We start from the raw sequence: 25,295 nt of genomic DNA on the forward strand, positions 1-25,295 counted from the left end.
GTCCCACGTGTTGTGGGACCCAATGGGAGGTAATTGAATCATGGAGGCAGGTCTTTCCTATGCTGTTCTCATGATAGTGAATAAACCTCACGAGATCTGATGGCTTATGAGGCAGAGCTTCCCTGCACAAACTCTGTCTCTATTTTGTCTGCTGCCATCCATGTAAGATGTGACTTGCTCCTCGCCTTCTGCCATGATTGTGAGGCTTCCTTAGCCATGTAGAACTATAAGTCCATTAAATCTTTTTTTTTTTTTTTTTTTTTGAGATGGAGTTTCACTGTCACCCAGGTTGGAGTATAGTAGCACAATCTTGGCTCACTGCGATTTCCACCTCCTGGGTTCAAGCGGTTCTCCTGCTTCAGCCTCCCGAGAAGATGGGATTACAAGTGCGTGCCACCACATCTGGCTAATTTTTGTATTTTTAGTACAGATGGGGTTTCACCATGTTGGGCAGGCTGGTCTTGAACTCCTGACCTCAAGTGATCTGCCTGCCTCAGCCTCCCAAAGTGCTGGGATTATAGGCATGAGGCACCATGCCCGTCTTAAAATCTCTTTTTCTTCCTAGTCTTGGGTATGTCTTTGTCAGCCGTGTGAACACAGACTAATACAATGTTCTTGGATAGGATGATTCAGCATCATAAATATGTCAGTTCTCTCTAAATTAATTTATAAGTTTAATACAATCCCAGTAAAAATTCCAAGAAGCCTTTTTAGGAAGTTAGACAAATTGACACTAAAGTTCATGTGGTGAAATAAATACACAAGAACAATCAAGAAAACACTAAGGCAGTGGTTTACAGGTAGTGGTTTACTTCTAATCCCAGACTTTGGGAGGCCAAGGTGGGAAGATGGTGAGGCCAGAAGTTCTAGCCTGAGCAACAAAGTGAGACTGTGTCTCTACAAAAAAATCCAAAAATTGGCCAGGCACGGTGGCTCACACCTGTAATCCCAGCACTTTGGGAGACCAAGTCAGGCAGATCATGAGGTCAGGAGTTCGAGACCAGCCTGACCAACATGGTGAAACCCCATTTCTACTAAAAATACAAAATTAGCCAGGTGTGGTGGTACGTGCCTGTAATCCCAGCTACTTGGGAGGCTGAGGCAGGAGAATCACTTGAACCCAGGAGGCGGTGGTTGCAGTGAGCCGAGATTGTACCACTGCACTCCAGCCTGGGTGACAGCGTGAGACTCTGTCTCAAAAAAAAAAAAAAAAAAATCCAAAAATTAGCCAGTTGTGGTGGCGTGTGACTATGGTCCTACTGTGGAGGATGGGGCTAGAGGATGGATTGAACTTGGGAGGTTGAGGCTGCAGTGAGTTGTGATCATGCCACTGAACTCCAGCCTGGGCAACAGAGCAAGACCCTGTCTCCAAAAACCAAACAAAGAAAAAACAAATGGGGCAGATTTCTATAAACCACTTTGGAGTGATTTTCAGAATTAAATCAAGTGAATCAAATGAAGTGAAGTTAGAAAGGAAAGTACAAATTAGTATCAATACTATCATGTTTTTCACAAAAGAAAGAAAGGGAAATAAAGGGACATACATGTATCTGTTATTTTCCATATAAACTGGAAACTAATGAGCTTGGTTATGTGGGATAGGGTGCGGAGAGGTACATGGGAGTGCGGTGGAAAGAATGATGTGGGAGTGACACTTTTTATGTTTTTGAATAGCTCTTTCAGGACCATATTAATTTTTCATCTATCCAAAAAAATAATAATTAAAATCAACCAGGCCAGGCACAGTGGCTCACTCCTGTAATCCCAGCACTTTGGGAGGCTGAGGCAGGCAGATCATCTGAGGTCAGGAGTTTGAGACCAGCCTGGCCAACATGGTGAAACCCTGTCTCTACTAAAAATATAAAAAATTAGCCAGGCATGGTGGCACGTGCCTGTAATCCCAGCTACTCAGGAGGCTGAGGCAGGAGAATTGCTTGAACCCGGGAGGTGGAGGTCGTAGTGAGCCGAGGTCACGCCATTGCACTCCAGCTTGGAGACAGAGTGATACTCCATATCAATCAATCAATCAATCAATCAGTAAAATCAACCAGAATGTGGGGCTAACCAAAAATGAACTACAAAGAGTAACAAATGAACCTAACTGTATTATAAATGAATAATATAACCACAGTGGAAGGAGCGGAAAAGGAAAGAACTAACCCAGGTAACTTTGGAAGCAGTATTTTGGCTGTGTACTGTAAGGCTAAAGACAAAAAGTATTGTACAGTAAGCTGTCCCTATCCATGGGTTCTGTATCCATGGCTTCAGCATCTGTGGATTCAACAAACTGCAGATCAAAAATATTTGACAAAAGAATTGCATCTGTACTGAGTAGGTACAGACTTTTTTTTTTTTGTCATTATTCCCTAAACCAGAGGTCCCCAACCTTTCTGGCACCAGGGACCGGTTTCATGGAAGACGGTTTTTCCATGGACCAGACGGGGGATGGTTTTGAGGTGATTCAGACACATTACATTTATTGTGTACTTTATTTTTTTATTATTACATTGTAATATATAATGAAATAATTATACAACTTACCATAATGTAGAATCAGTGGGAGCCCTGAGCTTGTTTTCCTGCAACCAGATGGTCCTGTTTTGGGGTAATGGGAGACAGTGACAGATCATCAGTCATTAGATTCTCATAAGGAGGGTGCAACCTAGATCCCTCACATGCACAGTTCACAATAGGGTTCCCACTCCTATGAGAATCTAATCCCACCGCTGATCTGACGGGAGGCGGAGGTCAGGTGGTAATGCGAGCATTGGGGAGCAGCTGTAAATACAGATGAAGCTTCACTCTGCGGCCCGGTTCCTAACAGGCCACGGACCAGATGTCTGTCCTAAACTATTACAGCTTAACAACTATTTACATAACATTACATTATATTAGCTATTACAAGTAATCTAGAGATGATTTAAAAGGGTGCTTAGGTTATATGCAAATACTATGCCATTTTATATCAGAGAGTTGAGCATCTGTGGATTTTGATATCCAAAGGAGTTCCTGGAACCAGTCCTCTATGGATACTGAGGGACAACCTTATACAAATACTCTATTGCAGTTAGTAAATTTATTTTTCAACAGGTATGAGTTAGCAATTCTGAAATGATTTTATGTGTATTCAGGGACTGAGCAAATAAATATATATTATGGATAGTGAGAGTCAGTTTTCTCAGGAGAAAGTAGTTACACAAATAAGGAAAAGTGAAAGGAAAGGATTAACTCTGTGGTGTTGGGTTGGAGGAGATATCAATATAATTTATGGTATAAATTATGTATGTAAACATATATGTACACACACACAACACACCCCCATATATATATACATTCCATACATTCATATATATATGTCAAGATAGGTACATATAGGTATGTATGTATGCATATATAAATTTCCTACTTTATCTACTGAGAGGACCTAGAATATTACCTCAGTAGCAGTGAGCACACCTGTCACCTAAATCTTGCTTCCTAAAAACTATTCTCCAATAAAAGGAACCAGAGTTCTTTTAAGAAATAGTTCAGCCTGGGCAACATGGCAAAACCCCATCTCTACAAAAAATACAAAAATTATCCAGGCATGGTGGTGTCCACCTGTAGTTTCAGCTACTCGGGCGGCTGAGTTGGGAGGATTGCTTGAGCCCAGGAGGTTGAGGCTGAGGCTGTAGTGAGCTGTGATTGTGCCACTGCACTCCAGCCTGGGCAACAGAGCGAGACCCTGTCAAAAAAAAAAAAAAAAGGAAGGAAAGGAGGGATGGAGGGAGGAAGAGAAAGAGGAATAGCTGATACAGAGCTGAAGCAGGGAGAGTACTAGATGAGGAGTCTGGAAAATCTTACAGTGTCAGAAAGTAAGTACTCAAAAGATAAACAGGCCATATGATTCAGCAGTTCCACTTCTGGGTATATATTGAAAATAATTGAAATCAAGATCTTGACTGGGTGCGGTGGCTCATGCCTATAATCTCAGCGCTTTGGGAAGCCAAGGCGGGCGGATCACTTAAGGTCAGGAGTTTGAGGTCAGCCTGGCCAACATGGTGAAACCCCGTCTCTACTAAAAATACAAAAATTAGCCAGGCATGGTGGCGCATGCCTGTAACCACAGCTACTCAGGAGGCTGAGGCAGGAGAATTGCTCGAACCTGGAGGTAGAGGTTGCAGTGAGCCAAGATCGCACCACTGCATTCCAGCCTGGGTGACAGAGTAAGACTCTAGCTCAAAAAAAAAAGAAAAAAAAAAAAGATCTTGAAGAGCTATTTATATACTTGTATAGCTGCATTATTCACAATATCCAGGAGGTGGAAGCAACGCAAATGTCCATCAACTAATGAATGGATAAAGACAATGTGGCGTATACACACACATACACACACACACACACACACACACACACACACACACAGTGGACTATATTCAGCCTTGAAAAGGAAGGAAATCTTGTCACATGCTACAACATGGATGAACCTTGAGGACATTATGCTAACTGAAATAAGCCAATCACCGTAAGACAAATACTGTATGATTCCACTTATGTGAAGTATCTAAAGTAGTCAATTCATAAAGACCGAAAGTAGAATGGTGGTTGCCAAGGGCTGAGTGGAGGGGGAAATTCAGAGTTGCTTAATTGGTACAGTTTCAATTTTGCAGTATGAAAGAGGTCTATAGATTTGTTTCGCAACAATGTGAATATACTTAACACTACTGAATTTACACTTAGAACTAGTTAATATGGTAAAATTTTTGTTTCTTTAATCACAATTTAAAAAAAATGACCTAGGCATATGATAATAATACAGGAACCAATATGAATGAAGGTATCCTAATGGCCAAATCTGGAACAACTTGAGCAGCAAAATAAATAGTAATAATAATAATTTTTTTTTGAGATGGAGTTTCGCTCTTGTTGCCCAGGCTGGAGTGCAATGGCACAGTTTTGGCTCACTACAACCTCCGCCTCCCAGGTTCAAGCAATTCTCCTACCTCAGCCTCCCAAGTAGTTGGGATTACAGGTGCCCACCACCATGCCCAGCTAATTTTTGTATTTTTAGTAGAGACGAGGTTTCACCACGTTGGCCAGGCTGATCTCGAACTCCTGACCTCAAGTGATCCTCCTGCCTTGGCCTTCCAAAGTGCTGGGGTTACAGGCTTGAGCCACCTTGCCTGGCCTAAAATAAATAATTACAGTAACTGATTAATAGCAGACATAAAAAATAAAGTAAATGTCCATGATATACTGATATAAATAAATAAATGGGGGAGAGGGCCAGGCATGGGAGTTCATGTCTGTAATCCCAGCACTTTGGGAGACTGAGGTGGGAGGATCACTTGAGCCTGGAAGTTTGAGAGCAGCCTGAGCAACATAGTGAGACTCTGTCTCTATAAAAAACTAATAATAATAATTAGCTTAGCATAGTGGTACATGCCTGTAGTCCCAGCTACTAAGGAGGCTGAGGCAAGAGGATTGCTTGAGCCCAGGAAGTCAAAGCACACTGAGCTGTGTTTGTGCCACTGCACTCCAGCCTGGGCAGCAGAGTGAGACCCTGTCTCAATAAATAAATAAATATGTAAATAAATAAATGGGGGAGGAGAGAGCTCTTCCTCACAGTTGGAATTACAATTAATAAATGTAGGAGGAATGACAGAATTAGAAAATCATCATTTGGGAACCACCATAATAATAGTTGTAGCAGGAAAGAAAAATCAATAAATGTTAAATTTGAAATGGATGGGAAAAGCAATGATGAGAAAGAAGATATTTTCATAGTCTCAAAGCATCTTCCCACAAATACTAATTCATTACAAAGGGAAAAAGAGCAACTTTACAGTAGAGAAATGTGGCAGATACTACCTTAACCAACTGACCGAAGTTAACTTCAATAACGAGATGTATTGGCATCATGTGCCTTTTGTATGGTTCGCTGAGAAGAGCACAATGTGACTTCTGTGGTTTTCTTGCCAAAATTCCATAACCTGAATTTGATTATGAGAAAACTTCAGATAAACCCAAATTGTGGGACATTGTACAGCACAACTGGCCAGCACTCTTCAAAATTGTCAAGGTCATGAAAGACAAAGAAAGACTGAGCAGCTGTTCCAGATTGGAGGAGATGGAAGAGACGTGGCAGCCTAGTGCACTGTGAGATCTTGGAAGGGATCCTGGACCAGATAAAGGACATTAGTGGGACAGTTGGTGAAATTTGAACCAAGTCTAGATTAGGTAATGGTATTTTGTCACTGTTAGTGATGGCAGCGGCAGTCCATCTGGAGCAGCTGTTGCCATGATGCCGGCTGCAGTGGGGCAGGTGTGGCCGGGGTGGCACGTTCCACAGAGCTGGTGGGAGCCAGGGACAGGCAGAAGCCTGCCCCCTCTGAGTTGGCAGGGTGGGAGCTTCATGCTCTCTGGGTGCAGCTGCAGCTGGAAAGCTGTAGCTGCAGACCTGGGCATCCCTGTGCTCTTGGGGGCCAGGAGCAGGCAGGAGCCCCACCCTCTTGGGCGCAGCTGCAGTCACCAGAGCCCTAGCTGTGGACCCAGGCATCCCTGTGCTCTTGTGGGCCAGGAGCAGGTAGGAGTCCTGGCCTCCCGGGCACAGCTGCAGCTACCCAAGCCATGGCTGTGGACCAGGCATCCCTGTGCTCTTGGGGGCCAGGAGCAGGCAGGAGCCCCAACCCCTGAGGTACAGCTGCAGCTGCAGCCACCCAAGCCACAGCTGTGGACCCAGGCATCGCTGCACTCTCAGGAGCTAGGCTTGGAAGTGCTTGCTCCTGCTGCCTGGCCTCTTCTAACTCCCTGCACCTGCTCTGATCTTGGAGCAAAGTTGAGGCCAAGCCCGGGCACTGCCACAACCTGGCTGGGTGTGCACAGGGTTGGGGCAGCACTGACATGCCAGCCCCCTGCTGCCTCAGCTCCCTCTGGACTTTGGGTGCCGAAAAGCACCGGAGGGAGGCTGAGGGGGTGCTGTGGGCAGCTCAGCGCTGGCCTACACATGCCCCTTGGCATGTGGCAGGAGGCAGACAGGCTCCTGTGTGGAAAGGGGGCAGGTTCCTGGTGAAGACCCACCTTCAAACCAGGGAGGCCTGAAGCCTGGGGGGCCGGGCTGCCAGCCCCGAAGACCGGAGTGGGAATTTTTGGTGTTTTTTCCAGGCCTACCCATGGCCACCCATGAACCAATCAGTACACACTTCCTCCCCTTTGAAGCCCATCAAAACCCCAGACTCAACCAGACTTGGGAAATGATGGGACGACCTGCCTGTGGAGAGGAGCTACCCACTCCAGGGTCTCCTCCCTGCTGAGAGGTAAGCAGATGATGCGAAAACCAGCTGAGGAGAAGAGCTACCCACTCCAGGGTCTCCTCTCTGCTGAGAGCTGAACACTCATCGGGACACCCTGGCTGTGGAGATGAGCTACCCACTGCACGTCTCCTCTGAGCTGTTCTATTGCTCAATAAAGCTCCTCTTCGCCTTACCCTCCACTTATCTGCATACCTCATTCTTCCTGGATGCAGGGCAGGAACTTGGGACCTGCCAAATGGTGGCGCTGAAAGACCTGTAACACCAACAGGTCTGAAACATGCCACTTGCTCACCATGTTGCAGGCAACAAGAAGGAGAGAATAGAGAAGGAGAGAAGAGCTGCAGAGAGAAGAGCTCCCTTTGGGGAGCCCAGACCTAGGAGCTCCCCAAGCCAGGTCTGTGACACCCTCTTTTGGGCTCTGTGGTTCTTGGAGTCTCCAAGCTTCCAGGCACCACCACATTCTCTGGTGCCAGCTGTGGAAGCTGCTTGCAGTATGCCTGGTCCAGCTGCAGCCTCGCAGGGAGCCTGCACCTGTGCCAGTGCCTGGAGCTGCCCACCCCACCACAGTCAGTGTGTCTGGCTGTGCGCAGTGGCTAGACCCCATGTTCACTTGATCACACACCCCTCGCCACTCCACTTGTCCTTGGCAGGCACAGGATCCAAGCTGGCAGCGCGAGCCTGCCAGACTGAGTGGGCCCAGCGGGCCCAAGCAAAACTCAGGCAAGGGCGCCATTGGCCACAGAGGTTTCCAGCTAGCAAAGTGACACCCAAGGATCCCATAACATTAGCTTCCTGTTTTGATCATTGTACTGTGCTTATGTAAGATGTAAAAATTTGGGCTACCTGGGTAATGGTGAACTCTACCATTTTTGCTAAGTCTAAGATTGTTTCAGAATGAAAAATAATACTTAGTGGTTTTGAATGACCTCTTAGTGCAAGTCAGCAGTGGATCTATTGGCCAAAGAAGGAAGGAAAGAGGAGAAAGAGAAATACAGCATTTTGCTTTTGTGTTTGTTTTTGAGATGGAGTTTCATTCTGTGTCACCCAGGCTGGAGTGCAGTGGCGCAATCTCGACCCACTGCAACCTCCACCTCCCAGGCTCAAGTGATTCTCCTGCCTCAGCCTCCCAAGAAGCTGGGATTACAAGTGTACACCACCACACCCAGCTAATTTTTGTATTTTTAGTAGAGACAGGGTTTCACCATGTTGGCCAGGCTGGTATCGAACTCCTGACCTCAAGTGATCTGCCCACCTTGGCCTCCCAAAGTACTGGGATTACAGGCATGAGCCACTATGCCCAGCGAAATACAGCATTTTGAATGAAGAAGCTGTATGTCTTCATTACGTCTAGGGAGTATTAGGTTCTAGGTGTCATGGTTTCAGAGAGATTTAGAAAAGCAGTAACACTTTTGGCCGGGCGCAGTGGCTCACGCCTGTAATCCCAGCACTTTGGGAGGCCGAGGTGGGTGGATCACAAAGTCAGGAGTTCGAGACCAGCCTGGCTAACATGGTGAAACCCTGTCTCTACTAAAAATACAGAAATTAGCTGGGCGTGGTGGCTGGTGCCCGTAATCCCAGCTTCTCGGGAGGCTGAGGCAGGAGAATTGCTTGAACCCGGGAGGCGGAGGTTGCAGCGAGCCGAAATCGTGCCAATGCACTCCAGCCTGGGAGACAAGAGTGAAACTCTGTCTTAAAAAAAAAAAAAAAAAGAAAAGAAAAAGAAAAACAGTAATACTTTTGACTATTTTATGTAAAGAATATTTAACCTTGGCTCACATCTCTGCATGTTACTAGGAGCTCTTGAGGAATACTGATATACCTTGGTCCCACTCTCAGAAATTCTCACTGCTCTATGGTGGGCCTAGACATTAGTATTTTTTAAAAAGCTTTCCAGGTGATTCTGATTGTTAACCAAGGGGGCTGGGAACCCCTAGTTTAAGGGAACTGGAATGTTTCGCTGGGAAAAGACTCAAGTCAGCTTTACAAGAATCATATGGGAAAGCTTGGGAAGATAAAGCTTTCTGAGTTCCTACCCTCTGGAGACAACTGGGAGATTTAGGATGACGTCTGCTTATGAAAAACTTCCCTTGTGACCTTGATATGCAGCCAGGTATGGCCACAGCGGGCTGGGTCAGTGCTTCTCATACTTTCATGTGCATATGAATCACCAGGAGAGCTTGTTAAGATATAGGCTGTGATTCAGTAGGCTGGGGAGGAGCCCAGGAGTCCACATTTCTAACAGGCTCCCAGGTGTTGCCGATGCTACTGATCTGGGAAGCACACTTTAGTAGACAGCCGCTTAGTATAGTTTATTACACAAGGGATTCAAGCATTGGATGTGGTGGAGGGAGTGGTTTAGACTCAGGTACATCCTAAAAGTTCTAGGGAAGTCATTTAAGCCTCAGCAGTGCATTTATTTAGGCAGTAGCGTGGTAGAGTGGAAAGAGCATTGGCTTGGGAGTCATATCTGGATTCCATATTCATGATTTACTGTTTGGGTAACCATGAACAAGTTATTTCACCATTTTGTGTCTCTATTTTCAATGAGGAAAATAAATACAAAAACATCTCCCTGCCAGATTAGCATTAGAGAATATGTGTTTAAAGAACCTAGCATAGCTCTTGATACAAAGTAGGTGTTCAGAAAAGTGACTATTTTACTGTTTATGCTGTGGAATCCTCTTTTGTTGGAAGACCAGACTGTGAGTAATGTGCATGAAAAATACTTAACAGTACTAATCAGTTTTGCATCAGAGACGACTTCTATGGGCAAGAAAAAACTAAGGCTACTTAAGTAGAAATTATCTTGACCTCAAGAAAAATACTTGTTCTTGTTTGTCCCCCACGCAATTAACTTTTGCAGTCATCTTAGTTATTGGCCTGATAAAATGTGACAAATGATTAACTGATTCAAACAAATATTTGTTGAGCATCTGCTACTCTTAAGAGTCAAATAATTCTGAACTATTGTGACTCTCCACATAAAGCATATTTCAGGCCTTAGCTCCTTTGAGCTCACTGTCCTCTTTGCTTCTTGTCCTCCTTCCGGAGACCCTCTGAAGCTTGGGGTTCAGGTTGGGCTAATACTCTATTAGCACCCTATGTACCCCGTCATAGCTTTGTTTCTACCAGCCTGCAAGCTGGGGCTTGTTGTAGCCTCATAACTGGGTACAGTGCCTCAAATTATTGTTGAACTGATTGTGTGACATAGGATGCCCTCAAGGAGATCGGAGTCTGAGGTATCTGAGAGGTCGGGGAAGGGTTTCTGAAAAAAGTGATGCTTGAGCTGAGACTTAAGAAGAGGCAGGTTGGCCGGGTGCGGTGGCTTACGTCTGTATTCCCAGCACTTTGGGAGGCCGAGGTGGGTGGATCACCTGAGGTCAGGAGTTCAAGACCAGCCTGACCAATATGGTGAAACCCCATCTCTATTAAAAATACAAAAATTAGCTGGGCATGGTAGCAGGTGCCTGTAGTCCCAGCTACTAGGGAGGCTGAGACAAGAGAATTGCTTGAACCTGGAAGGCGGAGGTTGCAGTGAGCCGAGATCATGCCACTGTACTCCAGCCTGGGCGACAAAGCAAGACTCTGTCTCAAAACAAAACAAAACAAAACAAAAAAAAGAGGCAGGAGTTAGAAGGAGGTGGAGCGGCTGGAAAGCATGGTGCATTTGGGGAACTGTACATAATTCAGAAGCATGGTGGGTATTTGGGGAATTGGGGTGAAGCTGGAGAACAGGTGAAGGCTAGCATGTGACGAGCTTAAATGGCAATTGGATTTTATCTTTGAGGATAATTAGAGACCAGTAACAGATTTTAAGCAGGAATGTGTGGAGGGTGGGTTGAGGATGATAATAGATACAGGGAAATTGGTTAGGAGTTTTATATAAAAGCCAGGTAATCAGATCCCACCTGTCACCTTAGTGTCTTTTCTGGGCTTAACTGCTTTCCCTCAGACCAGAGTGGTTCACTCTAGAGGTGCCCTTTGCCTGGTCTGCTTCTGACTGCACAGTGGGAGCAGACCTTGGAGCATCACAGATCTCATCTGGTCCCTGGCGATGGGTGTCTGGCCCACGTGAGGCAGCAGGTGCAGCCATTTCTGTTCCGTAGAGTAAGTTGGATAGCAAGAGGCCCTTGGTAAATGCAGGGACAACGTTACTGGGTTTTAATACCATGTCTGCTATGTCCTAGCTATGGGGACATTAGAGAAGTTACATAACATCTCTGAACCTCGTCCATAAAATGGAGATAATGCTAACTCTAGTGTAGTTGTTTTTCTGAGAATTGAATTGGATGACGATGACAAAAATAATGTCATTTAGTACATTTAGTAAGCGTCCATTTTATGTCAGGCCCTGGCCCAGGTACATTCATTAATTAAAACATGGGTCAAACACCAAAAATTGTGTTTAGTTCATGATAGGTACTCAATAAGTATTAGATTCCTCCTCCTATGTCCTCCTGATCATTGCACTTCTACAGTTTGTCAGTGACTGATGGATTGTTGTCTTAGCACTGTCTTCCAAACGATGTTATTTATTCTCACAAATTGACACGGAGAGAAAATAATGACGATTTAATTTATGTTCAGGAAGCAGCCAGTGAGTAATTTCCAACATTGTTTCATTAAGGAAGTACTTGGGGCTTAGGAATCAACTGTATTTTAACCAAATTATAATTTAATACAATTAGCCCTTGAACTTAAATTTTAGGCTCAGGGTCCTGGGCTGCAAAGAAATCAGTCAGAGCTGCTACTTGGACTGTGACATTGCTTGTGTGATATTTTGATATTAGTGCCCATCTTTTGACCAAATAATCAGCATAAACATCTGAATACAAGTTCTGTTTAATGGACAAAATGTAATATGTAGGGTTGTCCAAGGATTGGAATGAGTTGTATGTCCCTACCTAGATGCCTGACCAGTTTCTGATGATACTGGGCCCTAGCTTTGTCTAAAAGTAAATGAAAATGCCTGTCAGTCTTCAGTAACATTGCTCACTGTAGCCTTTCTTTTTCCTTCTTTGTGTAGGTTTTCGGTAACCAGATCCTCTTTGACAATATAAAGCATGGATTAAAACTAACTCTGTAGCAATCCTAGGATTATTGGCTCAGGAGAATAAATCTTGGGTTGACTGTGAGATGATTTCACTTAAGTCTCATTTTGAAGAAAGCAGCTATGGGAGAGGCAGCTCTGAGCATGGTTTATTGTTTATTCCTGGTTTCCCAAGAGCAATTCGTATGAGTATCACAGTCCGTTATGCATATGGCACGAGTGACTGTTTCTGAGAAGTGTGGTGGGTTGCTGGCAGTCGTGAATAGACCTGAAAACTGGCTGTGGTTCTGGGCCAAGCACTCATCCCTGGTCAACAGAGCAAAACTTGAGGAAAGCAAGAGTCATAGTCATTGAAAGACTCATCTGCTTATGTGGGTCTACAGTGCCACCCAAGTCCGAGGTTAGCTTATCACTGCAGATCAGCATAAAACTAGAGAATTTGTGAACATGTTCTGTGTCTGACCATGATATAATCTTTCTTCTTTCTTTCCTCAAAAATTTCTCCTGCTTCTGGATATAGGTTGTTTATCATACCCCAGTCACAAACGCTTCCTCAGAGGGTATGAGATAAGGGCTGAGATTAATATGCCAACTTTCCCTTAGTTATATCTTTTATTTTCCAGCAACAGCTGCAGGCCTATGTGGCCTGGGTGAATGCACAGCTGAAGAAGAGGCCAGCAGTGAAGCCTGTGCAGGACCTGCGACAGGATCTCCGGGATGGCGTGGTCCTGGCATATCTCATCGAGATTGTTGGTCAGTTGGCCCTGGGCTCTGATACAAGAGTACATAGATCAGAACCTGGCCTTCTTTATCCTCCATATGCCTTTTACAGCAGGTTATGTTTTCTTTAGAATATATGGCAGTGGAGGTACAGAAGACTTAAAATACTTGCCCAAGATTAATTCATTTATTTATTATTCAATAAACATTGTGTCCCAGGCACTGTATTATGCTTTGGGAATATGAGGATGAGAATAGTCTATGCTGTCAAGAGTCTACCAAACTAGTTCGAAAGGCTGGAAAGTGAAGTCAATTCCATTAATGTGCTTAGTACTCCAGTGGGGTAAGCACAGATGGGAGCACATAGGAGGGACACCCAGCCCAGTCTTAGGGGCTGGGGGATTGGCTTACCAGAACTGATGTCTCAACTGAGCCTACCAGAAGAACTGGTATCTAAACCAAGGCCAGAGAAGGAAGTAGTAGTCAGGCAAAAAGAGGGATGTTACTGGCAAAAGGACCCTTCTGCCGTAATGCTTCATAAAAGGTTTTTTCCTCTTGAACCCTGGGGTTGTTGCCAGTCATTCTTACTAGATGGTACCATAACCTTATTTCCACAGCATTTTTCCATATTTCTATTATTATTTCTCTCATCGAATGGTAATTATGTGGTAATCATTTGATTACCTATCCTGTGTGATCTGAGCTCTTTAAGAGCAGGCATAGTATAATGTTTTTCTGTTTATGCAAGCTCTAGCCAAATGCACATAATAGGTTCTCAAACATTTATTGTTACATTAGTTAGCTGACTTTGCTTTGAGTTCTTGAGGGATATAGGACCTACAAGTGGTACGAAAGAAGCCAGGTTTGCAACAAGCAGCCCATCCATGAATACCTCATTGAGACAGTTTATGAATTCATCAGAGTATTCATCTGTAATGATAGTAAGAATGGCAACGGTAATAGCAACTGCTAGGATTGAACACTTTCTATCTTGTTTAATTTCATTTAATCATCACATCTTTGGGAAACATAATATTATCCCCACTTTTAGGAAACAAGCTTAAAAGAGAAGATTTATAAAAATAAATAGTACTTAGTATGAGTCAAACAAAATAGCTAAACATGCTATTTTGATTTATTTATGATAGGTGTATAATATGACTACTACTATTGTATTCATTTTATGAGGCTTAGGAAGGATAAGCAACTTTACAAAGTCACATAACTGTAAGTGCCAAAGTAGAGGTACAAACCTAGATCTACGTTAATTCCAAAGCCTGTTTTAAACATTTAATGTTTCACTTATTTGAATAGGTTATACATGGACTAGTAGGAAATCCAGATGTACAAAAGGATGTAAGATCAAACCTCCTTTTTCCACTTATGTCCCCCCACCAGCTACCCATTTTTCCTTCTAGAGGCAACTAGTGTTAGCAGTTTCTTGCATTTCTTCCCAGAGAAACTTCCCATTCTATGTCTATACAAGTAATATGAATATGTATTCTTATTTTTCCAAATCCTAGGCCCTTTTTTTCCCATTCCCTCCCCTGCAAAACCCAGGGTTATTTTTTTTTTTCCCTTTTTTTTTTTTTTTTTTTTGAGATGGAGTCTTGCTGTGTTGCCAGGCTGGAGTGCAGTGGTGTAATTTCGGCTCACTGCAGCCTCCACCTCCTGGGTTCAAGCAATTCTCCTGCCTCAGCCTCCCAAGTAACTGGGACTACAGGCGTGCACCACCACGCCAAGCTAATTTTCGTATTTTTTAGTAGAGACGGGGTTTCACCATGTTGGCCAGGATGGTCTCGATCTCTTGACCTCGTGATCTGCCTGCCTTGGCCTCCCACAGTGCTGGATTACAGGGCTGAGCCACCGCGCCCAGCCAAAACCCAGGTTCTTAAACACAACTTTCTATTGTGACTTTGCTAGACAGAAAAGCTCCTCACAAGATTTTGCCTATACTCACTGGATCCACTTCCTTATTTCCTATGCTTTCTTTAATCTGCCGTTATCAGGCTTTTGATCCCACTCCACTGAAACCGCCTTCCTCAAGGTCATATCAAATCCAGTGGCTAAGCCTCCACCTTATCAAATCCAGCGTCTAGGCCTCAGACCTCATTTTTTTCAACATAGCAGTACTTGACATAGTTGATAACGTCCTTCTCTTCAAAGACTTTCTTTACTTGGCTTCCAGAATCCTGTTAACTTCTAGTTTTCTTCCTTCCTCACGGGCTTCTTTCATTTGTTTTGCTGGCTTTTCATTTCCTTCCTGACCTCTAATGCTGGAGTGCTGCAGGTTCAGCCCTCTTATATATTATCTACTCCTAAGTGATTTCTTCCCAAATTTGTATCTTTAAGCTTGAATTTTTCCTTAAGTTATAGACATGAATGTCCAACATCTCTACTTGGATGTCTAACATGCAACTCAAATTTCACACATCCTAGTCAGAAATTTGGACGTCCTTCCCCCTACCAATCCCGTTATTCTCCAAGTTTCTTCATCTGAGTAACACACTGCATTATCATTTGCCTAGGTGTTAGAGCAGAACACTTAGAAGGTGTTCCTAATTGTCCTTTTTCTCATATATCGAATCTTTCATATGTGCCATCTGCTTTGTATTCACAATATACCTGATATCTAACTTCTCATCAGTCAGCCTGTTCCACTCTAGCCCAAACCATCATGTCCTGTCTTGACTATTTTCATCATCCTTCAGACTGATCTCCCTGTTTCCTCTCTCCATAGTCTATTTCCATGCAGAGTCCATTTTATTTATTTTATTATTTTTGTAGAGACGGGATTTTCGCCAGTTTGCCTAGGCTAGTCTTGAACTCCTGGGCTCAGGCAGTTCTCCTGCCTTGGCTTCCCAAAGTGCTAGGATTACAGGCGCGGGCGTAAGGCATGGCGCCCTGCCAGTCAACTTTTAAAAACATAAACCAGATTATGTCACTCCCTTGTCTCAGACTCTCCATTGGCTGCTCATTACACTTAGGATAAAATTCAGGCCCTTTGCTCTGGTCCAGAAAGCCCCGCATGCCCTGGCCTTGCTTGCCTGTCTAGCTTTTCCTAGGACTTGACTCCTTGCTCACTCCCCCAGCCACACTGCTCTTGCTGTTCTTCAGGTAAGCGGAGCTTGGGGTTTGTCCCTGTGGTTCGTCAGTCTGGAATGCTTCCTCCTCAAATCTTAAACATGCTTTACTTTATTCAAGGTGCTGCCAAATGTATTATCAGAGAGACCATGATCACTGCACTTTATTTTTCCTCAAGTACTTATCGCTACTATGAAATTATATTAAACACTTACTTGTTAACTTGATTGTTGTCTGCCACTCCTGCAGATATAAATTCTATGAAGGGAGGGACTTTATTGTTCTTTTTCTTTCCTGTTTCTCTGGTGCCCAGAATAGTGAGTACTTGCCACTCAGTAGATGCTGAGTGAATATTTGCTGACTGAATAAATGTACACACAGTAACTTCACAGACCCCTAAGTATAAATTTGAAAGCCTTCCATCTAAATGACAAACACCAGGACTTAACTCATTTATATATTTATGTATAATGTTGGAGTTCACATCAAATCTTCCCTTCCTCTGTGTCTAGCTGCTATGAAACTTTGATAATATTCCTCCCTATAACTTCCTATATTTTTCTGTCTCCTAACAGCAGGAGAAAAGCTGATTGGGGTACAGCTGAGTCCCAGTAACCAACAGGAGATGAAGAATAATGTGGAGAAAGTGCTACAGTTTGTGGCCTCTAAAAAGATTCGTATGCACCAGACTTCAGCTAAAGGTCAGTGCCTCATCACATCCTTGGTGCATGAGTATACTCAATGTTAACCAGTGAGTGCTAGCCTCAGGAAAATCCTTGGTTGTAACCTGTGGGGAGATAGAAAGTCTCCATTCATTTTATTTTATTTTTTATTTTATATTTCATGATTATTATTTTTTGTGATGGAGTTTCACTCTTCTTGCCCAGGCTGGAGTGCAATGGCACAGTCTTGGTTCACTGCAACCTCTGCCTCCCTGTTTCAAGTGATTCTCCTGCCTCAGCCTCCCAAGTAGCTGGGATTACAGGCATGTGCGACCATGCCTGGCTAATTTTGTATTTTTAGTAGATATGGGGTCTCACTGTGTTGGTCAAGCTGGTCTTGAAATCCTGACCTCAAGTGATCCACCTGCCTCGCCTTGGCCTCCCAAAGTGCTGGGATTACAGGCGTGAGCCATTGTGCCCAGGCATTCATTTTAATTGAATACAGATTTGCTTGAGTGTATGTAGGAAAATTAGTGGTTAGAGAAGAAATTATGGTCGGGCATGGTGGCTCATACCTCTAATCCCAGCACTGGGAGGCCAAGCGGGGAGGATCACTTGAGCCCAGGAGTTTGAGACCATCCTGGGCAACATAGTGAGGCTCTGTCTCTATTTTTTAAAAAAGAGAGAGATCACAATATTGGAATATTAATTTTAGAATTTCTCATTTAAGTTATCAAAAATGAAGAGATTATGTATTTTAAGTTCCTTGGGTTTCATGACAAAATATTATTTAAGATACTCATAACCTACATTTTTTTCCATCTAGTTTTTTAGAAGGGAAATATTTTATAGCCCTGTTTTTGAATATCATAGAACATTCTAGGCAGGATGAAAGCAGCTCTGTGACCGCATCTGCCCTCTTCTGTAGTGGCTTGGCCCAGATGGGTTTGCTATTTTGAGCCCAGGCTTCAAGGGAGGAACAATGTAGGTGTTCTTAGAGAGCATAGGCTCCCTAGTTCTCTTGCTGTTTCTCGAGAACTGACTATAGATCTGGTTTTGTTTCAGCATCAGTTCCTGGGTCTGATTGGCTTTCAGTCTCATGACAATAGGGGCAGAACAGCTCATGTTGGATTATTATATTAGTGTTCTCTGTGTTTAGATCATTTAGAAGGGGCCAATACTGATCATTGAGAGCACCTTGTAGAAGGTATCAAAGAATCCTTCACCACTTCTTCTCAACATAATACTGGCAGTCCTAGCCAGAGCAATCAGGCAAGAGAAAGAAATAAAAGGCATCCAAATAGGAGAAGAAAAAGTCAAACTATCTCTCTTCACTGATGATGTGATTCTATACCTAGAAAACCCCAAAAGGCTCTGCCAAAAGGCTCCTAGAACCGATAAATGACTTGAGTAAAGTTTCAGGATATAGAATCAGTGTGCAAAAATCAGTAGCATTTATTTTACTTTTTTGAGATGGAGTTTTGCTTTGTCACCCAGACTGGAGTTCAGTGTTGTGATCTCACCTCACTGCAACCTCCGCCTCCTGGATTCAGGTGATTCTCCTGCTTCAGCCTCCTGAGTAGCTGGAGCTACAGGCATGCGCCACCATGCCTGGCTTATTTTTGTAGAGACGGGATTTCATCATGTTGGCCAGCGTGGTCTTTAACTCCTGACCTCAAGTGATCCACCTGCCTCAGCCTCCCAAAGTGCTGGGATTATAGGCATGAGCCACTGCGCCTGGCCAAATCAGTTGCATTTCTATACACCAATAACATTCTAGCTGAGAGACAAATTATGAACAGAATCCCACTTACAATGACCACACACAAAAAAGAAATATCTAGGAATACATCTAACCAAAGAGGTAAAAGAAATTCAAAATACAAAAATTAGCCAGGCGTGGTGGTGCGTGCCTGTAGTCCCAGCTACTCAGGAGGCTGAGACAGGAGAATAGCTTGAGACCAGGAGGCCCAGGTTCCAGTGAGCCGAGATTGCGCCACTGCACTCCAGCCTGGGCGACAGAGCGAAACTCTATCTCAAAAAAAAAAAGAACAAAGCTACAAAGCTGGGGTGTCACATTACCTGACTTCAAACTATACTACAAGACTACAGTAACCAAAACAACATGATACTGGTATAAAAACAGACACATAGACCAATGGAACAGACTAGAGAACCCAGAAATAAAGTTCCACACCTACAACCATGTGATCTTTAACAAACTCAACAAAAATAAGCAATGAGGAAAAGAATCCCTATTCAATAAATGGTGCTGGAATAACTGGCCAGCCATATGCAGAAGAATGAAACTAGATCCCTGTCTATCACCATATACAAAAATTAACTCAAGATGGAATAAAGACTTAAATATAAGACCTTAAACTATAAAAATCTTAGAAGAAAACCTAGGAAATAACCCTTCTTGATATTGGCATTGGCAAAGAATTTATTAGTAAATCCTCAAAGCAATTGCAACATAAACAAAAATTGATAATTGGAATCTAATTAAACTAAAGAGCCTCTGCATAGCAAGAGAAACTATCAAGGGAGTAAACAGCCTATAGAATGGGAGGAAATATTCACAAACTATGAATCCGACAAAGGTCTAATATCTAGAATCCGTAGGGAACTTAAATCAACAAGCAAAAACAAATAACCCTCTTAAACAGTGGGCAAAGGACATGTACAGTACTTCTCAAAAGAAGACATACAAGTGGCCAACAAACATATGAAGAAAAGCTCATCAACACTAATCAGATAAATGCAAATCAAAACCACAGTGAGATACTATCTCACACCAGTCAGGATGGCTTTTGTTAAAAAGTCAAAAAATAACAGATGTTGGCGAGGCTGTGGAGAAAAGGGGACACATATATTGTTGGTGGGAATGTAACTTTGTCCAGCCACTGTGGAAAGTAGTTTGGAGATTTCTCCAAGAACTACAGCAATCCCATTACTGGGTATATACCCAAAGGAAAATAAATCATTCTACCAAAAGGACACATGCACCCGTAGGTTCATCACAGCGCCATTCACAATAGCAAAAACATGGAATCAACCTAGGTGCCCATCAACAGTGCAGTGAATAAAGAAAATGTGGTGTGTGTATATATATATATATATATATATATCATAGGATACTATGCAGCCATAAAAAAAAAACAAACACGTCCTTTGTTGCCACATGGATGCAGCTGGAGGCCATTATCCTAAGCAAACTAATGCAGAACCAGCAAACCAAACACCATTATGTTCTTGCTTATAATTGGGAACTAAACATTGGGTGCACATTGGGACATAAAGATGGGAATGATAGAAACCAGGGACTACTAGAGGAGGGAGAGAGGGAGGGGGGAAGGGCTGCAAACTACCTGTTGGGTACTGTGCTCACTATCTGGATGATGAGTTCAGTTGTACCCTAGACCTCAGCGTCACACAATATACCTTTGTAACAAACCTACATGTGTACCACCTGCTTCTAAAACAAAAGGTGAAAAAGAAAAAAACAAATACAAATAATCCTTTTCCAAGACTCGTATATTTAAAGGCTACAAAGCTAAAAAATAAAATAAAATTTTACCCATTTCCTTACATTGACTTTCCCCAGACTTACCACACTGTTTTCTGCCTACATTCCTCTTTTATTTCTAGGGCAAAATTTAGAGTTCCACGATACCTCTGATCTGGTTCCCATGTGGAGTGGGCTTGGGGATCTGGCCCATTAAAGTCAGCTATTTTGAGGGAACACTGCCATTTAGGACATCATTGTCATTTACCTGGAGAAGTGTAACAGTCTGAGTTAGTCCCGCGGCATTGATTTTTGTCCCCTTCTCATCTGCTCTCCACACTGCAGTCAGCATGATCTTTCTAAGAGTACATATACTCATGCCACTCCTCCATATCTGAGGACCCTTAGGATAAAATCCACAGTCCTTCCTGTGGCCTCCCATGCCCTGTGTGATCCACCCTGTGATTCACCCCCCTGCTGCCTCACCTTTCCCTGTCTCCCCCTGCATTCTGGGCTCTGGCTATGCTGAACTTCTTTCACTTCCTCCACCACAGTGCTGTGTCACAGAAATAGAATGCAAGTCATATAGGTAACTTAAGAGTTTCTAATAGCAGGCCGGGTGCAGTGGCTCACACCTGTAATCCCAGTACTTTGGGAGGCTAGGCTTCCCTGATCACACTCCTGGTCACTTGAGGTCAGGAGTTCAAGACCAGTGTGGCCAACATGGTGAAACCCCATCTCTACTAAAAATACAAACATTAGCTGGGCGTGGTGGTGGGCACCTGTAATCCCAGCTACTCAGGAGGCTGAGGGAGGAGAATCGCTTGAACCCAGGAGGCAGAGGTTGCAGTGAGCCAAGATCGTGCCATTGCATTCCAGCCTGGGTGATACAGTGAGCTCCGTCTCAAAAAAAAAAAAAAAAAAAAAAAAAAAAAGACTTTCTAATAGCCACATCATAAAAAAAGAAACAGGTGGGCTGGGCGCAGTGGCTCATGCCTGTAATCCCAGCCTTTGGGAGGCTGAGGCAGGTAGATCACCTGAGGTCACAAGACTAGGCTGGCCAACATGGTGAAACCCCATCTCTACTAAAAATATAAAAAATTAGCTGGGCGTGGTGGCGAGCACCTGTAATCTCAGCTACTCAGGAGGCTGAGGCAGGAGAATTGCTTGAACCTGGGAGGTAGAGGTTGCAGTGAGCCAAGATCACGCCATTACACTCCAGCCTAGACAACAAGAGCGAAACTCCATCTCAAAAAAAAAAAAAGGTGAGATTAATTTTAATAATATTTCATTTAACTCTATATATCCAAAATACCATTTCATGAAATCAATATAAAAAATTATCGAGATATTTTGCATTTTGGGGGCATGTGTGTATGCTAAGTACATACTACACTTAGAGCACATTTCATTTCAGACTAGTGACTTTTTAAGTGCTTGATAGCTACAGGTGGCTAATGGTTCCCATACTAGATGGTGTAGCTCTAATATTGCATGCTCTTTCCCACTTTAAGACTTTCACACCTGCTGTTCCCTCTTCCTGGAATACTCTTTGTCTTTCTCTTGTCTAACTAATGTGCTACTCTTTGTCAATCAAGTCTCAGTTTAGAACCCACTTCTTCTAGGAATCTTTCTCTGAGCCATCTAGATAAGATGTCTCTACTCTGACCTCCCAAAGAATCCTGTACTTCTCTTATCAAAACACATGGTCTTACTTTATTGTCATTGCTGTTATATATTTGGTCTCCCTTGTTGCCCAGAGCTTTGTGAGGACTGAGACCCTGACTGCCTTGCTTACCTGTATCACTAGCAAAATGTATTAAATGCAGAAGTCCTCAGCTTTTGCCTCCCTCTTAGGACCTCTTGGTCTGTTTTATTCTTGGTCCGTTTTATCCTTCAGATATTGTGGACGGCAACCTGAAGTCTATCATGAGGCTGGTCCTTGCCTTGGCAGCTCATTTCAAACCTGGCTCTAGCAGGACGGTGAACCAAGGACGGGACTCCAGAGCCCCTCTGCAAAGTCACCGACCACACTGTGCCACTGCTGTTGCCCAGGGAGCAGCTGCTGCTCTGGCCGATGTGTGTCATGACATGTCCCGATCAGGACGGGATGTCTTTCGATACAGGCAGAGGTAAGGGTAGAAATCTGGGGATGGGAACTGATCCCTCTCTCTGATACTTCTTCTGTTAGATGATACAGTGCCGTAGATAGAAACGTCACCCAAACAGCCCCAGATTGCAGAAAAGAACATGGAGTGGGGAGGTAGGGGAGGGCACTCTCAAAAGAGAAAAGGCTTTTCTTCTGAGATGTTTATTTTTATTTTGCATTCAGCAGGAAGTAAACATGTAAGTTTTTGCGCTGGTGCCCAAAATTTAAATATACGCCTTTGGCACAGTGTGTTTTCTTCACTGGGAGGTCTGTGGGAGCAGTGTTCAGTTCATCTAGGGGAAGCTCTACTCTGGAATGTACCCAAAGGTCAGGTTGTCCTGGGAGTCATGGCAGGAAATGCTTTGTGGGTTGTGTATCTGCTAAGAGAGAGCAGGACCCTGAGGTGTTGCAGAGATTGGTGAATTACTTGTTTTTTGTCTGCCTTCCCTGCTAGGTACCAAGTGTCTTTGAGGCAGGGGTTTTGTCTTACTCATCTATGTATACTACTCTCAGAGTGGCAGTCTATCTGTATTTGTTGAGTTGATCTGATCTGAAGGACTGACACCCTCCCTTTGCTGGTGTCCTTTGACTTTAGGAACAGCAGCATGGATGAAGAAATTGAGAATCCATACTGGAGCGTGCGGGCCCTAGTGCAGCAGTATGAAGGGCAACAAAGGTCCCCGTCTGAATCCAGCTGCTCCAGGTAACTGTGGTCTCTGAAACCTGAATTCTGGGGGATTTTCGGAGTTCTCGGCTTCAAGTAACAATACAACAAGCAAAAAGCCACCTAAGCCCTTTTTCTCCCCTCAGTTTATGTTTGGCTTTAAAGGGATACCCCTTAGCAGTGCTTTGTGGGTTTGTGCTAGTAGAAGGGTAGGAAGGTAGGGTGGGGTGCTGGTTTATTTCCCACAAATGGAATCTGTGCGGTCCCAGTGCCAGTGCTTAACTGTTGACCACATGGGGGCATGGCTGGAACCTGTCAGGGCCCAGTCCAGTGGTTCTGACATTTGCATATCAGGTGCCAGTGTTTATGATAGCCAGTTCCATTGTACTGTCCTTGAGCCTAAGTGTAACTCTTAAGTTAAGGCCTGAAAAGTCTGTGTAAAGCTCATAGAAGAGAAGAAACTGAGCAGAGTTGTCTTAGAGCATTAGAATGTTTCCAACTTTCCTCTACAGGAACTGTGGCTGATTAGTATGCGTTTGAGCAAACTAATGATGTTTGGGACTCTAGCTAAAAGTTGTCTGTATCCTTTAGAGCCAAGTACAGAGACCAAAACAGGATACAGTGCCCTAATAAAAACCTTATCAATGCCAGAAAAAGATTACTTTACTGGGTCGTGTAAATCGTGCTTCTGTAAACACTCCCCAGATCATGTTTTTACTAACTTCATTTTGTTGCTGAATCATAATTTATGCTCTAATGACCTTTTCTTTCCTATCCCAACCCTGTGTAATCTGCTCTATTTAGGGCTAATTGTTCCTTGTCTTGTATGTATGTTATGTGTCCTTGTTTTCTTCCTCCTATTTTTTTCCTCATAAAATTCCATCCTATTTTGATGCACCATTTCCTAATTTATTGAGGTCATATGGAACTCTTTCTAGTATTTTAATATACAGGTAACCTTGCTAACTTTTCACCTTTTACATTTAATAGGTGTGCTCTTCCTTATAAAATTCACATGACATAAAATTAATCATTAAACATTATAAAGTGTACAATTCAGTGGCATTTAGTACTTTCATAATGTGGTGCGACCATCACCTCTATCCACTCAGAAGACATCTTCATCACCCCAAAAGGAAGCCCTGTGCCCATGAAGCAGCAGGTGTGCTTTTAATGAGAATCTAAATCATTTCTTCCTTGCTTGCTGCTTAGGTTATCACCTGGGGCAGAATCGAAGGATGTTTTTGTTGTATGATGATATCTATTGCTTCTTGCACTTCTGCAGGCCTTTCACTCTTCTGAGCCTGACAGTGCCTGCTAGAGTTGGGGGTAGGAGGAAGAGTGGATTTCTTCCTGAGGGCACCTGCTTTCTCCTCCAAGGCAGGAGGACTGAGGGGAGGGCTGTGAGACTGTGAATGTGTGAATGAGGGGCCCACCGGCTATCAGGCTGCAGTGAGCTAATGGTGACAGTTTTCTAGGAGAGGGGCCAGAGGAGAATTGTTTGCTTTACCCTGTTTTTCACTACTCGATTTTGACATTTTCTTCTAATGCTGACCCCTCATGCAGCTCTTTGGCATGCTGGGTTAGTAGCTGCCTTTTCCTCAGTGAGCCCCTGGGGAAGGAGAGGGCTTCTTGTCGCTATCTGGAACCCAACAGGTTCCCGCACATTCTTAGCCCTCGCCCCCAGGGAGCCCACTTAGTGGCTCTGTGACCCATGAAGAGCGCAGGAGCCCCCAGATGTGGCTTGCTCAGGACGGGAGTGACTCAGAAGGAAGGATAGCCCCTGGGTGTCTCGTTCCCTGCCACTGCTCCTCCGGAGACGCCCTGGGGAAGCCCTGCTAGCCTGTTGCTCCGAAAACCGCATACCAGCCTCATTGTAGCCAAGCAAAATGATCCTTAGTTGGTTAAAAAGAACACACGAAACGCCAGAGGGGAAGGTGGGAGGGGATAGGTGCTCGGCGAATTTTCCTGGGGATCGTCAGTCTCCACCCCGAGGAGCGGCCAGAGCCCCATGCGGGCCTGACCTGTCCGACCCACCCGTCGTCCACAAAGGGAGGGCTCGGAGTGGAGAAGGCAAGGTTTTTGGTGCGGGGCTCCCCAGCACTCAGACCGCCAGAGCCCTCCTCGTGATTCTGCCGATACGCGGCTCTTCCCCTGCCTATCCTG

General features: G+C 44.0%; 1 protein-coding gene across 4 annotated transcripts in view; it reads left to right on the forward strand.

Annotated features, from left to right (window-relative positions):
* Nucleotides 1-25,295, forward strand: part of DIXDC1 (DIX domain containing 1) — a 95,236-nt gene that overhangs the window by 24,792 nt on the left and 45,149 nt on the right. For 3 of the 4 annotated variants that reach the window (XM_058446494.1, XM_058446493.1, XM_032167376.2), the window contains 4 exons: nt 12,966-13,095; nt 16,722-16,847; nt 22,217-22,448; nt 23,061-23,168. In XM_058446494.1, the coding sequence (XP_058302477.1) occupies nt 12,966-13,095; nt 16,722-16,847; nt 22,217-22,448; nt 23,061-23,168 (596 nt within the window). Of the gene's footprint in view, nt 1-12,965; nt 13,096-16,721; nt 16,848-22,216; nt 22,449-23,060; nt 24,185-25,295 lie in introns of those variants that run through there. The other variant, XM_032167378.2, reaches the window with a different exon arrangement.

The sequence above is a fragment of the Hylobates moloch genome, unplaced genomic scaffold (assembly GCF_009828535.3).
Source record: "Hylobates moloch isolate HMO894 unplaced genomic scaffold, HMol_V3 SCAFFOLD_11, whole genome shotgun sequence".
Classification (NCBI taxonomy): domain Eukaryota; kingdom Metazoa; phylum Chordata; class Mammalia; order Primates; family Hylobatidae; genus Hylobates; species Hylobates moloch.